This window comes from Piliocolobus tephrosceles, chromosome 2 (genome assembly GCF_002776525.5).
Source record: "Piliocolobus tephrosceles isolate RC106 chromosome 2, ASM277652v3, whole genome shotgun sequence".
NCBI lineage: Eukaryota > Metazoa > Chordata > Mammalia > Primates > Cercopithecidae > Piliocolobus > Piliocolobus tephrosceles.
The window spans coordinates 179,299,561-179,317,996 of NC_045435.1; the positions used below are offsets into that span (position 1 = coordinate 179,299,561).

An 18,436-nucleotide genomic window follows, 5' to 3' on the forward strand; every position below is an offset into this window, starting at 1 on the left:
AATCATAGCTGAATTTAACACCTCTATCACTAATTGACAGAACTTGTGGAGAAAAAAAGTCAGTAAAGATATAAAAGATTTGAACACCACTATCAACCAACTTGATACTTAGCATTTATGAAGCAGTACACATACCTACAGAATTTAAAAAATAGCAAAATGGCAGATGTAAGTCCCTTCTTATCAGTAATTACTATAAGTACAAAAGGGTTAAATTTACTAACTAAAATGTAGACACTGGCTGAATGGATAAAAACAAAAACAAGCAAAAAACTTCCCGCATGATCCAATTTTATGTTGTCTACAAGAGATCCTTGTTAGATCAAAAGACAGGTTAAAGGTGAGCTGGGTTGGCTATACTAATATCAGACAAAATAGACTAAGTTATAATAAAAATTGTTACATGAGACAAAGGTGATTATATGTTGATAAAAGGTTAATTCCTACAGGAACCATAACGATTATAAGCACATATACACCAAACAACAGAGCCACAAATATATGCAGCAAACTGACAAAAATAAAGGGAGAAGTTTTTCTTCTTTTTTCTGTTTTTAGAGATGGAGGTCTGTCTATGTTGGCCAGGCTGGTTTTGAACTCCTGGCCTCAAGCAATCCTCCCACCTTGGCCCTCCAAAGTGCTGGGATTACAGGTGTGAGCCACTGCACCTAGCTGAGAAATGGTTTTATAATAGTAATTGGAGATTTCACGGCTGTCATCATAGCTACCATTTGTTAAGCACTTACTATATGCCAAGACTATGCTAGGCACTTCACGTTTATAAACTCATTTCATTCACAATAGCCCTTGTGGCAGCTTCAATTACTATCCCGATTTTGCTGAACAGGAAACTATGGCATAGAAAAGTGGCAGGTTCCATTCATATCCCCATTTTGAGGAAGAGGAAACTATGGCATAGAAAAGTTAAATGACGTGCCCAAGGTTTACAAAGGTGTAAGTGGAAGATCTTGGATTATAAGACCTTTTGGGAAATTAGATTTGATCCTTAGAGGTTTCCTAGTCTCATTTCCCATTGAGGAAGCGATTCCTTTCTCTGACAATCCTGGTTCTGTGGACTCTGCAGGAGCATTGAAGATGGGAGATCACTGCTTCAACAGCAAGACATTCTAGTATGGGCTATTCTAATTGCTAGAAAGTTTTTTTTTCCTATGTTGAGGTGAAATCTCACAACTTTAATTCACTAGTCTTTGTAATAACAGAAAATAAGCCCATTGTTCTGACTGTTGAGATATGTGAAGGTTTTCATGTCATTCACCACCAACCCCAACATCAGTTGGAGACTTCAATACCATACTTTCAATAAAAGAACATTTAGACAGCAGAATAAGGAAACAAGTCTTGAACAACACTATAAGTCAATGAAACCTGACAGATTTATGTAGAACACTTAATGCAACCACACCAGAGTCAACATTCTTCTCAAGTGTACCTGGAACATTCTTCAGGATAGACGTATGTAAGACCACAAAACAAGTTCCAATAGCTTCTTCCTCACCTCTGGCTGCCGGCAGGACCTTTCTCTCACTGCTGTTGGGACCCTGTGTCATCGTCCAGGCCGAGCATCATGCCCCCTAAAAAGGGAGGTGACGGAATGAAACCACCCCCAATCACTGGAAGATTTGGAACCTCACTGAAAATTGGTATTGTTGGATTACCAAATGTTGGGAAATCTACTTTCTTCAGTGTATTAACCAGTAGTCAGTCTTCAGCAGAAAACTGCCCATTCTGCACTATTGATCCTAATGAGAGCAGAGTACCTGTGCCAGATGAAAGGTTTGACTTTCTTTGCCAATACCACAAACTAGTGAGCAAAATTTCTGCCTTTCTAAATGTAGTGGTTATTGCTGGCCTTGTGAAAGGAGCTCACAATGGGCAGGGCCTAGAGAATGCTTTTTTATCTCATATTCGTGCCTGTGATGGCATCTTTCATCTAACACATGCTTTTGAAGATGATGATATCACGCATGTTGAAGGAAGTGTAGATCCTATTTGAGATATAGAAATGATACATGACGAGCTTCAGCTTGAAGATGAGGAAATGATTGGGCCCATTATAGATAAACTAGAAAAGGTGGCTGTGAGAGGAGGAGATAAAAAACTAAAACCTAAGTATGATATAATGTGCAAAGTTAAATCCTGGTTTATAGATCAAAAGAAACCTGTTCGCTTCTATCATGATTGGAATGACAAAGAGATTGAAGTGTTGAATAAACACTTATTTTTGACTTCAAAACCAGTGGTCTACTTGGTTAATCTTCGTGAAAAAGACTACATTAGAATGAAAAACAAATGGTTGATAAAAATTAAAGAGTGGGTGGACAAGTATGACCTAGGTGCCTTGGTCATTCCTTTTAGTGGGGCCTTGGAACTCAAGTTGCAAGAATTGAGTGCTGAGGAGAGACAGAAGTATCTGGAAGCGAACATACCATAAAGTGCTTTGCCAAAGATCATTAAGGCTGGGTTTGCAGCACTCCAACTAGAATACTTTTTCACTGCAGGCTCAGATGAAGTGTGTGCATGGACCATCAGGAAAGGGACTAAGGCTCCTCAGGCTGCAGGAAAGATTCACACAGATTTTGAAAAGGGATTCATTATGGCTGAAGTAATGAAATACAAAGATTTTAAAGAGTAAGGTTCTGAAAATTCAGTCAAGGCTGCTGGGAAGTACCGACAACAGGGCAGAAATTATATTGTTGAAGATGGAGATATGGTCTTCAAATTTAACACACCTCAACAACCGAAGAAGAAATAAAATTTAGTTATTGCTCAGATAAACATACAACTTCCAAAAGGCATCTGATTTTTTTTTAAATTAAAATTTCTGAAAACCGATGGAACAATTAAAGTTGGGAAGATGGGAATCTTTGACAAATTATTTTTATTTGTTTTAAAATTAAAATACTGTGTACCCCCCCACCAATGAAATGCAAATTCACTAAATGTGAACAGCTTTGCTTTTCACATGATTAAGACCCTACTCCAAATTGTAGAAGCTTTTCAGGAACCATATTACTCTCATGATACTTCATTAATCTCCATCATGTATGCCAAGCCTGACACATTTGACAGTGAGGACAATGCGGCTTACTCCTTTTTGAATCTACAGATAATGCATGTTTTACAGTACTCCAGATGTCTACACTCAGTAAAACATTTTACAAAAAAAAAGTTCCAATAAATGTCAAAAGATTGAAATAATACAAAGTATCTTCTTTGATAACAATGGAATGAAGCTAGAAATCAATAATAGAAGGAACCTGGAAAATTCACAATTATGTAAAAACACTTTTTTTTTTTTTTTTTTGAGATGGAGTCTCGCTCTGTTGCCTAGCCTAGAGTGCAGTAGCGCAATCATAGCTTACTGCAGGCTCAATCTCCTGGGCTCAAGCTATCCTCCTGCCTTAGCCTCCTGAATTATAGGGATTATAGGGCATGCCACCATGCCTTGCTGATTTTAAAATTTTTTTGTAGAGTTGGGTCTCACTATGTTGCCCAGGCTAGACTTGAACTCCTGGCCTTAAGTGATCCTCCTGCCTTGGCTTCCCAAAGTGCTTGAGTTACAGGCATGAGCCACTGTGCCTGACCCCAAATTAACACATTATTAATAGGTGAAAGAAATAATGGCTATTTTAAAATACTTTGAGATTAATAGAAATGAAAATATATGGGATGCAATGAAAGCAGTAATTAGAGGGAACTTTATAAATGTAAATGCTTACATTACAAAAGAAGAAAGGCCAGGCACAATGGCTCACACCTATAATCCCAGCACTTTTGGAGACCAAGGCAGAAGGATCACTTGAGCCCAGGAGTTTGAGACCAGCCCGGGCAACATAGGGAGACCCTGTCTCTACAAAAAATCGTTTTAAAAATTAGCTGGGTGTGGTGGCAAGTACCTGTAGTCCCAGCTACTTGGGAAGCTGAGGTGGGAGGATTGCTTGAGCGAGGGAGGTTGAGGCTACATTGAGCTGTGATCATGCCACTGCACTCCAGTCTGACTGATAGAGTGAGACCCTGTTTCCAAAAAAAAAAAAAACCAACCAGTTAGTAACTTTGCACCTCAAGGAACTAGAAATATATTAGATAATTTAGCTATTTAATCTAACATAGTGCTTACTGGAACTTGCAACACGGTAGGCACTTACTAGATATTAGTCTCATATATCCAACACAAAGATTCATCATTGACACTACTTTGAAAATAAATGTAGGGTACTATTTATGGCACTATTTCCACTTCAGTTTGTTTCGATGGATTGTTTTTTTAAATCCAGGTTTTAAAAATTGAGATATTCATCATATGCTATAAATTTTGCTCACTTAAAAAGTACAATTCAGTGGGATTTAGTATATTCACCAAGTTGTGTGACTATTACAACTGTCTAAATCAAGAATTTTTTCATACCTTCAAAAGAAATCTCATATACATTAGCAGTCACTTTCTGCTACTACTAGTACTAGAAAGCCCTAGGCAACTACTAGTCTATTTTCTGTCTCTATGGATTTGCCTTTTCTGTACATTTAATGTAAATGTAAACTTTTTTGTCTGCTTTCAGTAGCATGTTTTCAAGACTCATTCCTGTTGTTAACACATATCATTACTTAATTCCTTTTTATTGCTGACTAGTATTCCATGTTTTGGAATACCACATTTTGTTTATCCCTTCATCAGCTGATAGACATTTTTTAATCGTTTCCACTATTTGGCTATTAAATATAATGCTGTGAACATTCATGGACAAGTTTTTGTATGGACATATATTTTCATTTCTCTTTAGTATTGACTTACAAGTGGAGTTGCCGGGTCATATGGTAACTCTTTTTAACCTTTGAGGAACTGCCAGATTGTTTTCCAAAGTGGCTATACCATTTTACATTCCCACCAGCAGTGTATGAGATTTCCAGTTTCTCCATGTGTTCACCGTTACTTATTACTATCTTTTTTATTTTAGCCATCCTATGGGTATGATGTATCTCACTGTGTTTTGACTTACCCTTGACTTACCCTTACGTTGAACATCTTTTCATGTATGTATTGGCCATTTGCATATCTTCTTTGCAGAAATATCTATTCAAATCTTTTGCCCATTTTAAAATTGGGTTGTCTTTTATTATTGAGTTTCAGAAGTTCTTTATATAGTTTGCATACAAATGCCTGGTCAGATCTGTGACTTGCAGATATTTGCTCCAATCTTGTGGGGTTTTTTACTACACTTTCTTGATGGTGCCCTTTGAAGTACAAAGGTCTGTTGTTTGTTTTTTGTTTGTGTTTCTGAGACAGGATCTTGCTCTGTTACCCAGGCTGGAGTGCAGTGGCGCGATCTTGGCCCACTGCAGCCTTCGCCTCCCAGGTTCGAGCTATTCTCCCACTTCAGCCTCCTGAGTAACTGGGACTACAGGCATGCGCCACCATGCCCTGCTAATTTTTGTACTTTTAGTAGAGATGGGGTTTCACCATGTTGGCCAGGCTGGTCTTGAACTCCCACCCTCAAGCTATCTGCCTGCCTTGGCCTCCCCAAGTGTTGGGATAACAGGCGTGACCTGCTGTGCCCAGCCAGGTCTTTTATTTTGTTGAAGTCCAGTTTATCAATTTTTTTTGGATGTTTATGCTTTCAGTATCATGTCTAAGAAACCATTGCATAATCCAAGGCCACCAAGATTTATGCTTATGTTTTCTTCTAAGGGTTATAATTTTAGCTCTTATATTTATTTAAGTCTCTGAGCCATTTTGAATTTTTTTTTTATATGAAGTGAGATAGGGGGTCCAAATTCATTGTTATGCTTGTATATATCCAGTTGTACTGGTACCATTTCTTGAAAAGACTATTCTTTCTCAATTTAAATCAGTGCTCATAAATTTAAGAGTTTATTTCTTGATTCTCTTTATTTTAGCCAATTTTATAATTTTATTTTAGATTCTCTGTTCTGTTCCATTGATCTATATATCTACCCTTATGCCAGTGAACACATTGTTTTAATTGCTGTAGCTTTGTAGTAAATTTCGAAATCTGGAAGTTTGCATCCTTCAACTTTTGTTTTTCTTTTTCAAGATTATTTTAGTTATTCTGGGTTCCTTGCATTTCATGTGAATTTTTTGATCAGCCTTTCAATTTCTGTAAAAAAGTCAGTTGTAATTTTGAGAAAGATTGCATTAAATCTATGGATTAGTTTCAGAAGCATTGCTAAAATAACACTAATAAGTCTTTCAGTTCATGAACTTGAATGTCTTTTGATTTATTTAAGCCTTCTTTAATTTTTCTCAACAATGTGTAAATTTTCAATATGGAAGTCTTATTCTTCGTTTGTTAAGTTTATTCGTAAGTATTTTGTTCATTTTGATGCTGTTGTAAATAAGATTATTTTCTGAAATTTATTTTCAGGATGTTCATTGCTACTATGTGGAAATACAGTTTATATGTATATAACTATATTGTATATATGTTGTATCCTGCAGACTTGCTGAACTCCTTGATTAGTTCTAATTGATTTTTGTGCATTTTTAGAATTTTCTATGTGCAAGATCATGTCATCTGCAAATAGAGGTTGTTTTACTTCTTCCTTTCCAGTCTGGACATCTTTTTTATCTTTTGTCTAATTGCTTTGGCTGGAACCTCCAATACAATGTAGTATCTAATGGCCATGTGTTGCCATTTTTATGAAACAGTGATAGGGCATAAAATGTTCTATATTACTTAATATTAGAATATGGTGGTTCATGAAATTAGTAACACCCTAATTGTAGGACAACAGTTGGGGCTGTTCTGATCTACTAGTATAAAAACAAATAACTTTTTTCCACATCGATTGAAGAACACTTTCACAATTTCCTTTTTGTTCTTTCCAGGTTTTCTCAAACAATGATGAAGGCCTTATTAACAAAAAGTTACCCAAAGAACTTCTGTTAAGGTAAGTGTAGATAAATTCTGGATGAAGAGTTTAGATCTGATTTAGTCATCAAGTTCCAAGCCTATCTTCTTTCTCACTGTGAGTCCATAGCATAGAAAAACAGACAGAATTAGCCTAACTGACTTTTTGTTTTTGTTTTATAGAATGCTGTTCAGCTTGTTGTTAAATTTTACTTGGTCTAATCCAGAATGTACTAAGTATGTACATAGCATTGGTCTGGATTCTTTTTGTAATGTGGTAAGTATTGTAATAATCTTCAGTAGGTGCCATTGTTTTGGTTTCAGTAGATAATCGTGATGAAGTCAGTATTATGAGGAGAGATTATTGCAAGGTTGTGAGCTCCTGAAGTCATAAAGTTTTTGATGTTTTCAGACAAATGAGTTTTAAATACAAAAAATAAGCACAGTTATGATATGTTCTTAGTGAGCACTTAAAATACTGTCAACCCCAAGTATTGATATGTTTTTATTCATATGAGAAGTATAAGTGACAGTGGTATAAAATAGACTTTTTGTCTTTTATTTCTGGCATCACTGAATATACAGTAAATGTTATTTTGGTTGTTGTTTTTACCAAGTAAAGCTATCAACCAACATTTGTTGGCCTGGAGGCACTTCAGTTTTCTTTAGTGTTATGCAATCATCAAAAGAAATCTTATTTTAAGGCCAGGAGTGGTAGCTCATGTCTGTAATCCTAGCACTTTAGGAGGCTGAGGTAGGTAGATCACTTGAGGTCAGGAATTCAAGACCAGCCTGGCCAATGTGGCGAAACCCTGTCTCTGCTAAAAATACAAAACAATTAGCCAGGTGTGGTGGTGCACGCCTGTAATCCCAGCTACTGGGGAGGCTGAGGCACAAGAATTGGGAGGCTGAGGCAGGAGAATCATTTGAAGCTAGGAGGTGGAGGTTGCAGTGAGCCTAGACTGTGCCACTGCTCTCCAGCCTGAGTGACTGAGTAAGACTGTGTCTCAAAAAAAACAAAAACAAAAAAACTCATTTTCGTTTTAGATGTTGTTATATTTTAATTCTTTGCAAGGAATTAATAGGTGTATACACGGTAATCCTTGAGAGTCATTTCCCTAACTCTATTTCTCTTATCACTGATACTCCACAAAACAACAGCATCAGAAACCAGGTTTTATGATCAAATAACTATAGGAAACAAACTGTAGTCCTATAGGGTCAACAAAACCTATAGGACTTCACAGGGCCTTAATAGGCTAATGTGCATGGCGATGATACAAGTTAGGTAATTGTGCCATTTCAAACTTACTGACAATGGAATCCTTTTAATATTCTACAGAAAATTTGGGGGAAATGCTGACATACAATAAGAGATTGACCAGATGACTCCATTCCGTGGCTGTACTAAATCTCACCTTAACATTTGGGGAATGAATATGAGTTTTGTTTAAATATTGGGAATAATTATTTTCATCATCTTCCCAAGTTCACCACAGAACCACTTTTAGATGCCACAGATTACTCACCTTTGCTGTCATCAGGTTATTAGACATTTTTCCTTGAGTGAGAAATGGGGTAAGGACTTGGCTTCTTTGTGGTAGTGATCACTTTTCAGGGACTTCAAAGGGTGTTTCATTAGTCACCAGGTGTTGTTTGACACTGTTGTCATGAGCTCCTTCTCAGTTGATTAAAAAACTGAGACAGGATTGTATGAAAAATATCAATTGTATTTTATTCCAATAAAACAAATATTTGGATAAGAGAGAATGTTCTTTGGCATTTTTGACAAGTTTAAGAAAGTGGTGACAAGAAAGAAATGTATGTTTGCCATATAAACCCAAAAGGCTTTGCTCAAGCACCGTAAGTTGTTAGAAGCAATACAACTGTGTCAGGGTGGGCAGGCTGTCACTATACAGCTGCACAGATGCCATCCACATAGACTGCAGTGTAGATGGTGCCCCCCCTAGGATTATGTAGTGCTTCCAGTCTGGGTCTGAACATTTCTCTAGAACGGGCATCAAGCTGCAATCTCAATATGGTGTTCTTACCCTGGGGAATCCTAAGCAGCTTCAGACAGGCCTCTGTTGGCCACTAAACACTAGGGTGTGATTAAACTCCACCCTTCACATGCATACTTCTGCTATGACTCAAGGCTACTAACTGAATGGTTTTTTTCCTTCTGGTAGGGTTGGCTTTTGTACTCTACTCAGCCATGGAACAGTTTCTGTCTGTTGATACCAAAAAAAATAAAAAGGAATTATATCACTTTCTATGTAGTGTGATTTCTAAACTGCAGTCTTGGAAACTTCAGTTTTTTAGAGATCTGTGATGGACTCAGCTGTTAGGAATTCTGGAGGTTGTCATCACTACTTACAGCTTTTGAATCATGCCATAAAGCTCATACATAGATCACTTTTCAGAAAGAATTGCCACTTGAGAGCAAATGTTAATGTCTCTTCATAGACTTACATTCCCACTTATATTCTTATTTCAGAGTCTGTAAGGGGAATTTAAAATATTGCCACTACAGATCTTCTCCAACTCATGAGTCTCAAAATTAACTCTAGAAACCATGTATTTTAATTTAAGAATTTTTTGCTGGCCTTTAAATCATTTCTGTCATTTTACTTTCAGACTTTCCATTCTCTCTGTGGCTTTCCCTTTTCCTAGCTACCCTTTCTAAGAAAAATTTTGAAGAAGGATTTGAACCAGATTACCTGAGCATCCATCTGCATCATTAGTTAATTCCACAACATTGGGTATAACAAAGCCCCCACCTCATGACGCTTAAGTCTTTATTATTTTCTACTCAGTTAAATTATGTCTTCATTGTCTACCCTTGGCTTATGTGTTTATTTCATATTGTAGACTTCTTTGTGACAGTGTAGTCTGTTGTTGCTAATCTTGTTAAATTCCTATTCACCTTCAGTCTTACTTCCTCAATACATGTAAATTCTTTGACTTTGTGACAGACTTAATTGCTTTCAGTCCAGATCATTTTCTCTTCTGCCACTTTTGACTGCTTCTGTTACCGCCATCTTTAATTCTCAACTAGCTTCCAATACTGATCCCATCAACCGAAGCTTCACCTTCCCCTTTGGAACCATTAGCAAGCATAATCTGAAATAATAGGCTGCTTTTCATCTCTCTGTTATCACTTTGAATCCACTCAGAAAAATCTATGTTTTCTTTTCATCTGATTTTATTGATAGTTTTAAGAATATATATTAGTCACAGATTCCTTCTCTACTACCCATTTTTAGTTTGTTACTGAACAAGTTTTTACAATTTTGCTTTTTTAAATCCAGCTCTTGCTCATGAATTAAGGCTACTGAAGTTTTTTCTCTACCTTTGCTCTCACATAGCCCAACAGCTTTTAATATTATTCTTCCTGGGGAGTCAGTTACATAATTTTTATAACAATGGAAGTACTTAATTTGTTGCAACCATTATCTATTAGTGAGTTGGATTATCCTTGCATATATTTTTCCACATTGTTATTGTCCATATTACTGTTAGAATCAGACTTTCTGGGTTCAGATTTCAACTCTTCTCATTTATTAGTTGTGTAACCTTAGGTACTTAACTCTCTGGGCCTTAATTTGCCCATCTGTAAAATGGGAATAGTAATAGTTCTTACCTTATGGGGTTGTTGTTCTTAGAGTACCTGGCATGTAAGTATTAAATAAATGTTAGCTCTTATTGTTATTAATATCAATTTTTGGATGCCTGAATATTTAATAAATGCTATTTGACAATGCAGTCAGCTTTAATACAAACAACTGATGAATCCAGCTCTTAATATGGATCTAAATATATGCTACTGCTAAAAATATCGCAGTAAAGTACCTGGTTATTAAGTAACTCTGTGAAGGCCCAATGCTTCATTTCATTAAACTGGACTAATTCAATCTCAATAGAAACTGCATACTACTATCTTATACTAAACTGACAATTACTATTGCTTAAGCAGATGTGTGGTGTTGTGACACCTGATTTACAACTGCAGTTACCTTGCATTATAACAAAAGATAATCTCTTGGAGGGAACTATTCCCTTTTTGAGAAAAAAAAAAAAAAAGTCTTCTGTGAATTGAATACTGACCTAAAACTCAGATTATAAATTTTAATAGTGATTTGACTTTAAGTTTTAATTTCTATTATGGTTGCTTTCAGATGTTAGTGACGAAGTAAAAGCACACCTGCAGTAAACAGCTTAAAACATCCTGAGGAGTCAAAGCTCTAGTTAGTCATAAATAATAATGAAAGAAAATTACTAGACACATTAAAAAAATTAAATTACCATTATCGATGTAATTTCTTTCCTTTTTAAATTTGTGTAGATACATGATAAAATTTATTGGCTTGGCCGGGTGCAGTGGCTCAAGCCTGTAATCCCAGCACTTTGGGAGGCCGAGACGGGCGGATCATGAGGTCAGGAGATCGAGACCATCCTGGCTAACCCGGTGAAACCCCATCTCTACTAAAAAAGTACAAAAAAACTAGCCGGGAGAGGTGGCAGGCGCCTGTAGTCCCAGCTACTCGGGAGGCTGAGGCAGGAGAATGGCGTAAACCCGGGAGGCGGAGCTTGCAGTGAGCTGCCATCCGGCCACTGCACTCCAGCCTGGGCAACAGAGCAAGACTCCGTCTCAAAAAAAAAAAAAAATTTATTGGCTTGATAAAGGAAGATTTCATTGCCCCAAATGAGGGATTTGAGCCTAATAATTCTGGGTGATATGAAATCAAAGACATGATTTCATATAATATGACAGTTTTAGTAGTTGAATTTGCTTGGGAAAATAATAAAATGACTAGCACATACATTTTCAAATTTTCCTTTTCTCAAATTTGTAAGCCAGTCCCATGAGTGAAAATCATTGTGGTTTTTGTTGCAATCATTAAGATGTAACCCAGTGCTTATCATAGGTCCTTGGCAAGCAGTGCAGTAAAGGGCTCATTCCTGCTAGGGGTGTCATTGAGTAGGTGTTATTGCTTGCTGGTTGGTTTCAGCACTCCATGGACTTTTTTAAGGACTGCTGCCTCTATTTCCTGCTGTCTGTGATGCCTGCTGCCTTATATATGTTCCAGGGCATCCTAACAGGTAAGATGCTCTTTTTGGGGTATATTCTGCAATTTCAAATTTAAGCATCTATGCCGATTTTTCCTCTTTGCCAAGGAGTTGTTTTAGGTTGGTTTGCTTGCTCTCTGGTTGTTTTTTGACTTGTGTGTGGCAATGTGGGACTGAATAAATGTGTATGTTGAAATCAGATGCAGAAGCTTAAAAGCCCTCATGTTCATTATCTCCCTAAACTGTTACGTACTATTTTTTTTTTTTTTTTTTTTTTTGAGGCGGAGTCTCGCTCTGTCGCCCGGACTGGAGTGCAGTGGCCGGATCTCAGCTCACTGCAAGCTCCGCCTCCCGGGTTTACGCCATTCTCCTGCCTCAGCCTCCCGAGTAGCTGGGACTACAGGCGCCCGCCACCTCGCCCGGCTAGTTTTTGTATTTTTAGTAGAGACGGGGTTTCACCGTGTTAGCCAGGATGGTCTCGATCTCCTGACGTCGTGATCCGCCCATCTCGGCCTCCCAAAGTGCTGGGATTACAGGCTTGAGCCATCGTGCCCGGCCTGTTATGTACTATTTTGGAGTTGGCACCAAGGTCCAAATTGGCAGAAGCAAATTTTCTTTAGACTAGGTTGGGGTTATGCTTGTGTATGAAAACTCTGAGGATGACTTTGGATTTCATGTCTATATTGAGATGCCATGAAACACCAATAAATCTCTTCTGATAGGAAGGATAGAAGCTAGATACATTTTGCCCCAGAGCCTTATTTATCCCTAGCAAATTGTATTAGAGATCTATTCATTTGAAAACCACGAATTCAGTACACAGAAAAGATTGGTGAATTTGACTCTATGAATTGTGAAGTATGGTAAAATTATACCATACTAAAGATAAATAGTACAGTGGTGGATGAAATAATTAGATACACATTATAAGCAAGGGCATTATTCTTCAATATGCAAAGAAAAAAATCTCAAAATTATTAAGAATAAGGTAGATTGATTTTATTAGAAATACAGTTTGAAGAGGCCACGAACAAAAGAAATACAAATGGCTAATAAATGTGTAAAGAGATGCTCAACAAGGCCCATATTTAAATACAAATCAAAATAACAATAAGATATTACCCAAAAGTTTAATAATACTAGGTTTTGGCAAGGAGATGCGAGATACTTTAGGTGGGAATATAAATTGTAGCAGCCATTCTGTAGGGCCACTGGAAGAAAATTTTTAAATGCTAAATGTATGTATTCACAAATTCCATTTCTAGGAATTTACTAACATATATTTGCAAAAGCACACCGAGGCATATGTGCAGGATGATTACTGCAGCATTTTAAAAACTTCAGTTATGCAGAATTGGATTACTCATAATTCTTGGTTAATGATACATTTTATCATTGATCCATGCATTGCCCTCTTGTATTCATTTTGTAATATAAGGAATGTACACAAATGCTGCCCCTCCTCGTTCCCCACCGTCAAGATAATATTATTAACAACTTTGTATTTATGATTTCTTGCTTAAAACTTTTTATCTTAAGTATATTTTGACTAAACAATATGATGTTTACTTTTGCTTGTTTATTAACTTTGTACAAAAAGTGTATGTTATATTCTTAGACATGTTTTTCACTCAAAATTATGTTACGAAAGGTGATTCTTGTTGCTCTGGTTGGCTGTTGCTCATTCATTTTTACTGCTATATAGTATTCTACTGTGTGATTGTACCAACATTTTATTTTTTTCCCCCTTTACTGAGTATTTTGGTTGTTTCCAGTGTTTTGTCAGTTAAGAGCAGTGCTGCTTTGGACATCCTTGTAGATGTCTCCTGGTGCACAAATATGCAATTTTCTCTGAAAGAATTTCTGAGGGTTATAGGCTATACAGATATTTAACTTTATAAAGAAATATTAAATTGTTTTTCCAAAGAGGTCTTACCAGTTTATATTCATACAAAGAGTGGATAAGAGATTCAGTGCCAAACTGAATCTCTTTCTAACACTTAGTGTTGTCACGTATCTCAATTTTTGCGAAAGAAGTGTAGAATGGTACCTTATTGTGCTTTTGTTTTGAATTTCCCTGGATTCTAGTAATGTTGAGCATCTGTTCATATGTTTATTAGTCACATGTGTTTCCTCTTCAGTGAAACACATATTTTTGTTTTTGGCCTATTGGATTATTGGCTTATTGATTTGTAGTTCTTTATATTCTCAGTATAATCTTTGTACTAATATTAATGTTTAGCTGACAAGTACTTTATCCCATCTTCTAATTTGTTCTTTTCACATTCTAAGGCATTTTTTTAAAAAAATTATTATTATACTTTAAGTTCTAGGGTACATGTGCACAACGTGCATGTTTGTTACATATGCATACATGTGCCATGTTGGTGTGCTGCACCCATTAACTCGTCATTTACATTAGGTATATCTCCTAATGCTATCCCTCCCCTCTACCCCCTCCCCACAATAGGACTTGGTGTGTGATGCTACCCTTCCTGTGTCCAAGTGATCTCATTGTTCAGTTCCCACCTATGAGTGAGAACATGCAGTATTTGGTTTTCTGTTCTTGCAATAGTTTGCTGAGAATGATGGTTTCCAGCTGCATCCATGTCCCTACAAAGGATACAAACTCATCCTTTTTTATGGCTGCATAGTATTCCATGGTGTATATGTGTCACATTTTCTTAATCCAGTCTGTCACTGATGGACATTTGGGTTGATTCCAAGTCTTTGCTGTTTTGAATAGTGCCACAGTGAACATACGTGTGCATGTGTCTTTATAGCAGCATGACTTATAATCCTTTGGGTATATCCCCAGTAATGGGATGGCTGGGTCAAATGGTATTTCTAGTTCTAGATCCTTGAGGAATCGCCACACTGTTTTCCATACCGTTTGTGAAGTCAAATATATCAGTCTTTTATGCTTAGTGTTTTTTGTGCTTTCTTAAGGAACTTCCTCCTTACCCTGAAGACAAAGAGATAGTCACATGTATTTTATTCCGAAAGCTTAAAAATTTTGTTTTTGATATTTCAGTTTTTAATCACTCTGGTACATATGTTTATATGTAAGATAGGAATACATTTTTGTTTTCTTTTGTATATGGATTATCGATTTTTCTAGGTTCATTTGTTGAATGATCCTTCTGTTTCTACATAGAAATGCCCTATCACCTCTGTAATACATGTATGAGTCTATTTCTAGTATTTAGTATTTTCTGTGTGTCAGTCCTACATATTTGGTAAGGCATCTGTATTTTTGAGTGGCCAGGGCTCACAAATTTATTTCTTATACTATCTTTATCTAATTTTTAAATTAATATAAGCCTCAAAGAATTGAGTTGAGCAGTATTCACGTGTTTTTCTGTTCTGTGAAAGCATCTATTTGTCTTGGTTTAATTGTTGCTTGAAAGTCTGTTAGAACTATAAAATTATGTGAGGCTAGAATTTTCTTTGTGGGAAATTAATTATTTAATTTTTAGAAATGAATAGTATTTTTCAAGGTTTTTTTTTCTGTTTTTTCTTGAGTCACTTTTACTAATTTTATTTTTCTAGGAGTGTGTCCACTTTGAGTTTTACATTTTGTCTTGGTAATTGTCTTTTTATATTCTTTGTAAACTCTGCTGTATCTGTTGTACTGTTACTTTCTTCCTTAATATTGTTAGTTTGTGCTCAAGTGTTTCTTCCTTTCTTGATTAATCTCACTAGAAGTTTACCTATTTCATTAGTATTTTGGAAGAACTAGCTTTTGGCCTTATTCTTTTCTATTGTTTCTTCATTTCTATTTTAATAGTTTCCATTCATATCTCTGTAAAAATTTTTTCTTTGAGTTTTATTCTGTTTTCTTTAGCTACCTTCATAAGTTGAATGTTTAATTGCTTATTTTTTGAGCCTTAGACAATTAACTGAAAGCTCTACTTTTGTTGCATTCTACAGATTTTGAACTGTAGTGTTTTTCTTATTCAGTTTCAAATATTTATCATGTACCACTTTTGCTTCTTTGACCCCTACTTTTTTTTAAAAAAAAAAAAACTTTTTTGTAATATACAATATATAGTCGGAGAACTACACAAAACAAATATCCTTATAGACACCACCTAAGTCAGTAAACTTTGCCAGTCACCAAAGAAGCACCTCTGCGCCCATTCAAATCACAACTGCTTTTTTCCTCTTCTGAAGGAACCACTATCTTGACTTATAGCTATCACTATATTTCATTTCTTTGTAGATTTATCACCTATATGTGCATCCTTAGACATTATAGCTTACTCTTGCCCATCTAAAAAAATTGTAAATCTTTTAAGTCTGAGTTAATCTACAGGTCCCCTCTCCCTATCTTTCTGTTCCATACATTTGTCTGTTGAAGAACTTGGGTTATTTGGCCTGTAAAAGTTCCCACAGTCTGGATGCTTACTGTGTCCTCATGGTGCAATTTCAAGTTTCCTCCATCTTTTATATTTCTTGGAATATTGACAGTTGGATCCAGAGACTTTATCAGATTGATTCTACTACTTTGGTAGGACTTTCTGTGGTGCTGTATTTGTTCATCAGAAGTCATACAATGTCTGGTTTTATCTTTTTTGAGATGCTAGTGTTGATGCTTATTGTCTACGTCATTAATTTATTGGGGCTGCAAAGTGGTGATACTCTCATTCTTTTTTTCCCACTTATTGGAATACTTTTATAAAGAGGCACTTCAGTTCTATTTGAGTACCCAGTGTTATATTTTATCTGTATAAAGGCAGGAAAATGCTTGATTCTATCCTTTTATTTGCCAGTTTTAGACATAATGAGATTTATATAAAGATATGATGAGAAACAAAATATTTACATAGTTTCAAATAGTCTTTCCACAAGATAAATGTTAATTACAAAGGAAAAATGCTAACTATAATAGGGCAGTCTGGCAGACACCATCTTAAGCAAATGATCGAAGTTAGCATCACCAGTAACAATACAGATGGACATCATATAACTCCTCATGCGATGTACTAAGAGCACAATATCCTATCTGTGGCATTCCTGACAAAAATTTATAAATTTATAACCTGAATCTAATCATGAGGAAGCATCAGATATACACACAAAGACATTCTACAAAGTAATTGGCCTATTTGCTTTTAAAAATATTGAAGTTACAACAGATAAAGGCTGAGGAAGTGTTCCAGATTAATGGGTGCTGAAGAGAAGCCATGCCAGCCAAATACAGTATATGATCCTGAATTGGATCCTGGGTCAGATTTTTTTTTCTTTTGCATTAGGACCATTAATGGGACAGTTGGCAGATTTTGAATAGTATCTGTAGATTAGACAATAGTAATAGATTACTGTTAATTTCCTTATTTTGATAATTATACTGCATTTATAAAAGAATATTGTTGTTTGGGGGAAATATTTGAAAATGTAAGGGTAAACGGGCATCATGTCTACAATGTACTCTCAAACATTTCAGAGAAAATGAGATATATATATATAATATATATTAAATATGTAGAGAAAATGTAAATGCAGTATAATTTAGCTTTGGCAAATTTGGGCGAAGTATATGCAAACATTCCTTGTCATACTTTTGCAACTTTACTGTAAATCAGAAATTACTTAAAAATAAAAATTAGTTGGTTTCTCCTCAGAAGGTGACCACATAGATTTTTAAAAAATAGTTATAAATTTATGAATTTAAACATATTTGATAATTTTCAGTCCATTGAAATTACCTGTATTGAAAATCAAATTGTCCTGGCTTTGGTTCCTGAGTCCTTTTACATGATCTTAGTAGGGTTTGTTTGGTTTTAGTTTTTTGTTGTTGTTTTTGTTTGTTTGTTGAGGCAGGGTTTTACTGTGTTACCCATGCTGGCCTTGAACTCCTCAGCTCAAGCAATATTCCTGCCATTGCCTCCTCAGTAGCTGGAACCACAGGCATATGCCACTGCACCTGGCTTCTTGTAGCTTTTGCTGGTTTCCTTCCTATCTAAGAAGGAATTCTTAGCTACGGAATTTGGTCCTTTTTTTTTTTTGAGATGGAGTCTTGCTCTGTCACCCAGTCTGGAGTGCGGTGCCACGATCTCGGCTCACTGCAAACTCTGCCTCCCAGGTTCAAGTGATTCTCCGGCCTCAGCCTCCTGAGTAGCTGGGACTACAGGCGCACGCCACCACACCGGGCTAATTTTTTGTATTTTAGTAGAGACGGGGTTTCACTGTGTTAGCCAGGATGGTCTCAATGCCCTGACCCCGTGATCCCTTGCCTCAGCCTCACAAAGTGCTGGGATTACAGGCATGCTCTCCTGTGCCCAGCCTGTTTGGTTCTTTTTGTGGTTTCTGTCTCTTTGTTGAACTAATTTTGTTTATGTATTGTTTTCCTGATTTCATTTAGTTGTCTTAATGTAGCTCAGTAAGTTATGCAATATAGATAGACAACTATTTTTTATTCTTTTTTTATTTTTATTTTGAGACAGGGTCTCACTTTGTCACCCAGACTGGAGTGC

General features: G+C 36.2%; 1 protein-coding gene and 1 pseudogene across 2 annotated transcripts in view; both read left to right on the forward strand.

Annotated features, from left to right (window-relative positions):
* The window catches only part of FBXL2 (F-box and leucine rich repeat protein 2), a 129,409-nt gene that overhangs the window by 16,370 nt on the left and 94,603 nt on the right, over positions 1–18,436 (forward strand). The window contains exons 2-3 of one of the 2 annotated variants that reach the window (XR_003309690.2): positions 6,866–6,927; positions 7,071–7,164. Coding sequence is in view for 1 of the 2 variants with exons in the window: in XM_026455677.2 (XP_026311462.1) it covers positions 6,866–6,927 (62 nt within the window). In the remaining variant the exon portion in view is untranslated. The remainder of the gene's footprint in view (positions 1–6,865; positions 6,928–7,070; positions 7,165–18,436) is intronic. The other variant, XM_026455677.2, reaches the window with a different exon arrangement.
* On the forward strand, positions 1,586–2,773 carry LOC111544248 (annotated as a pseudogene).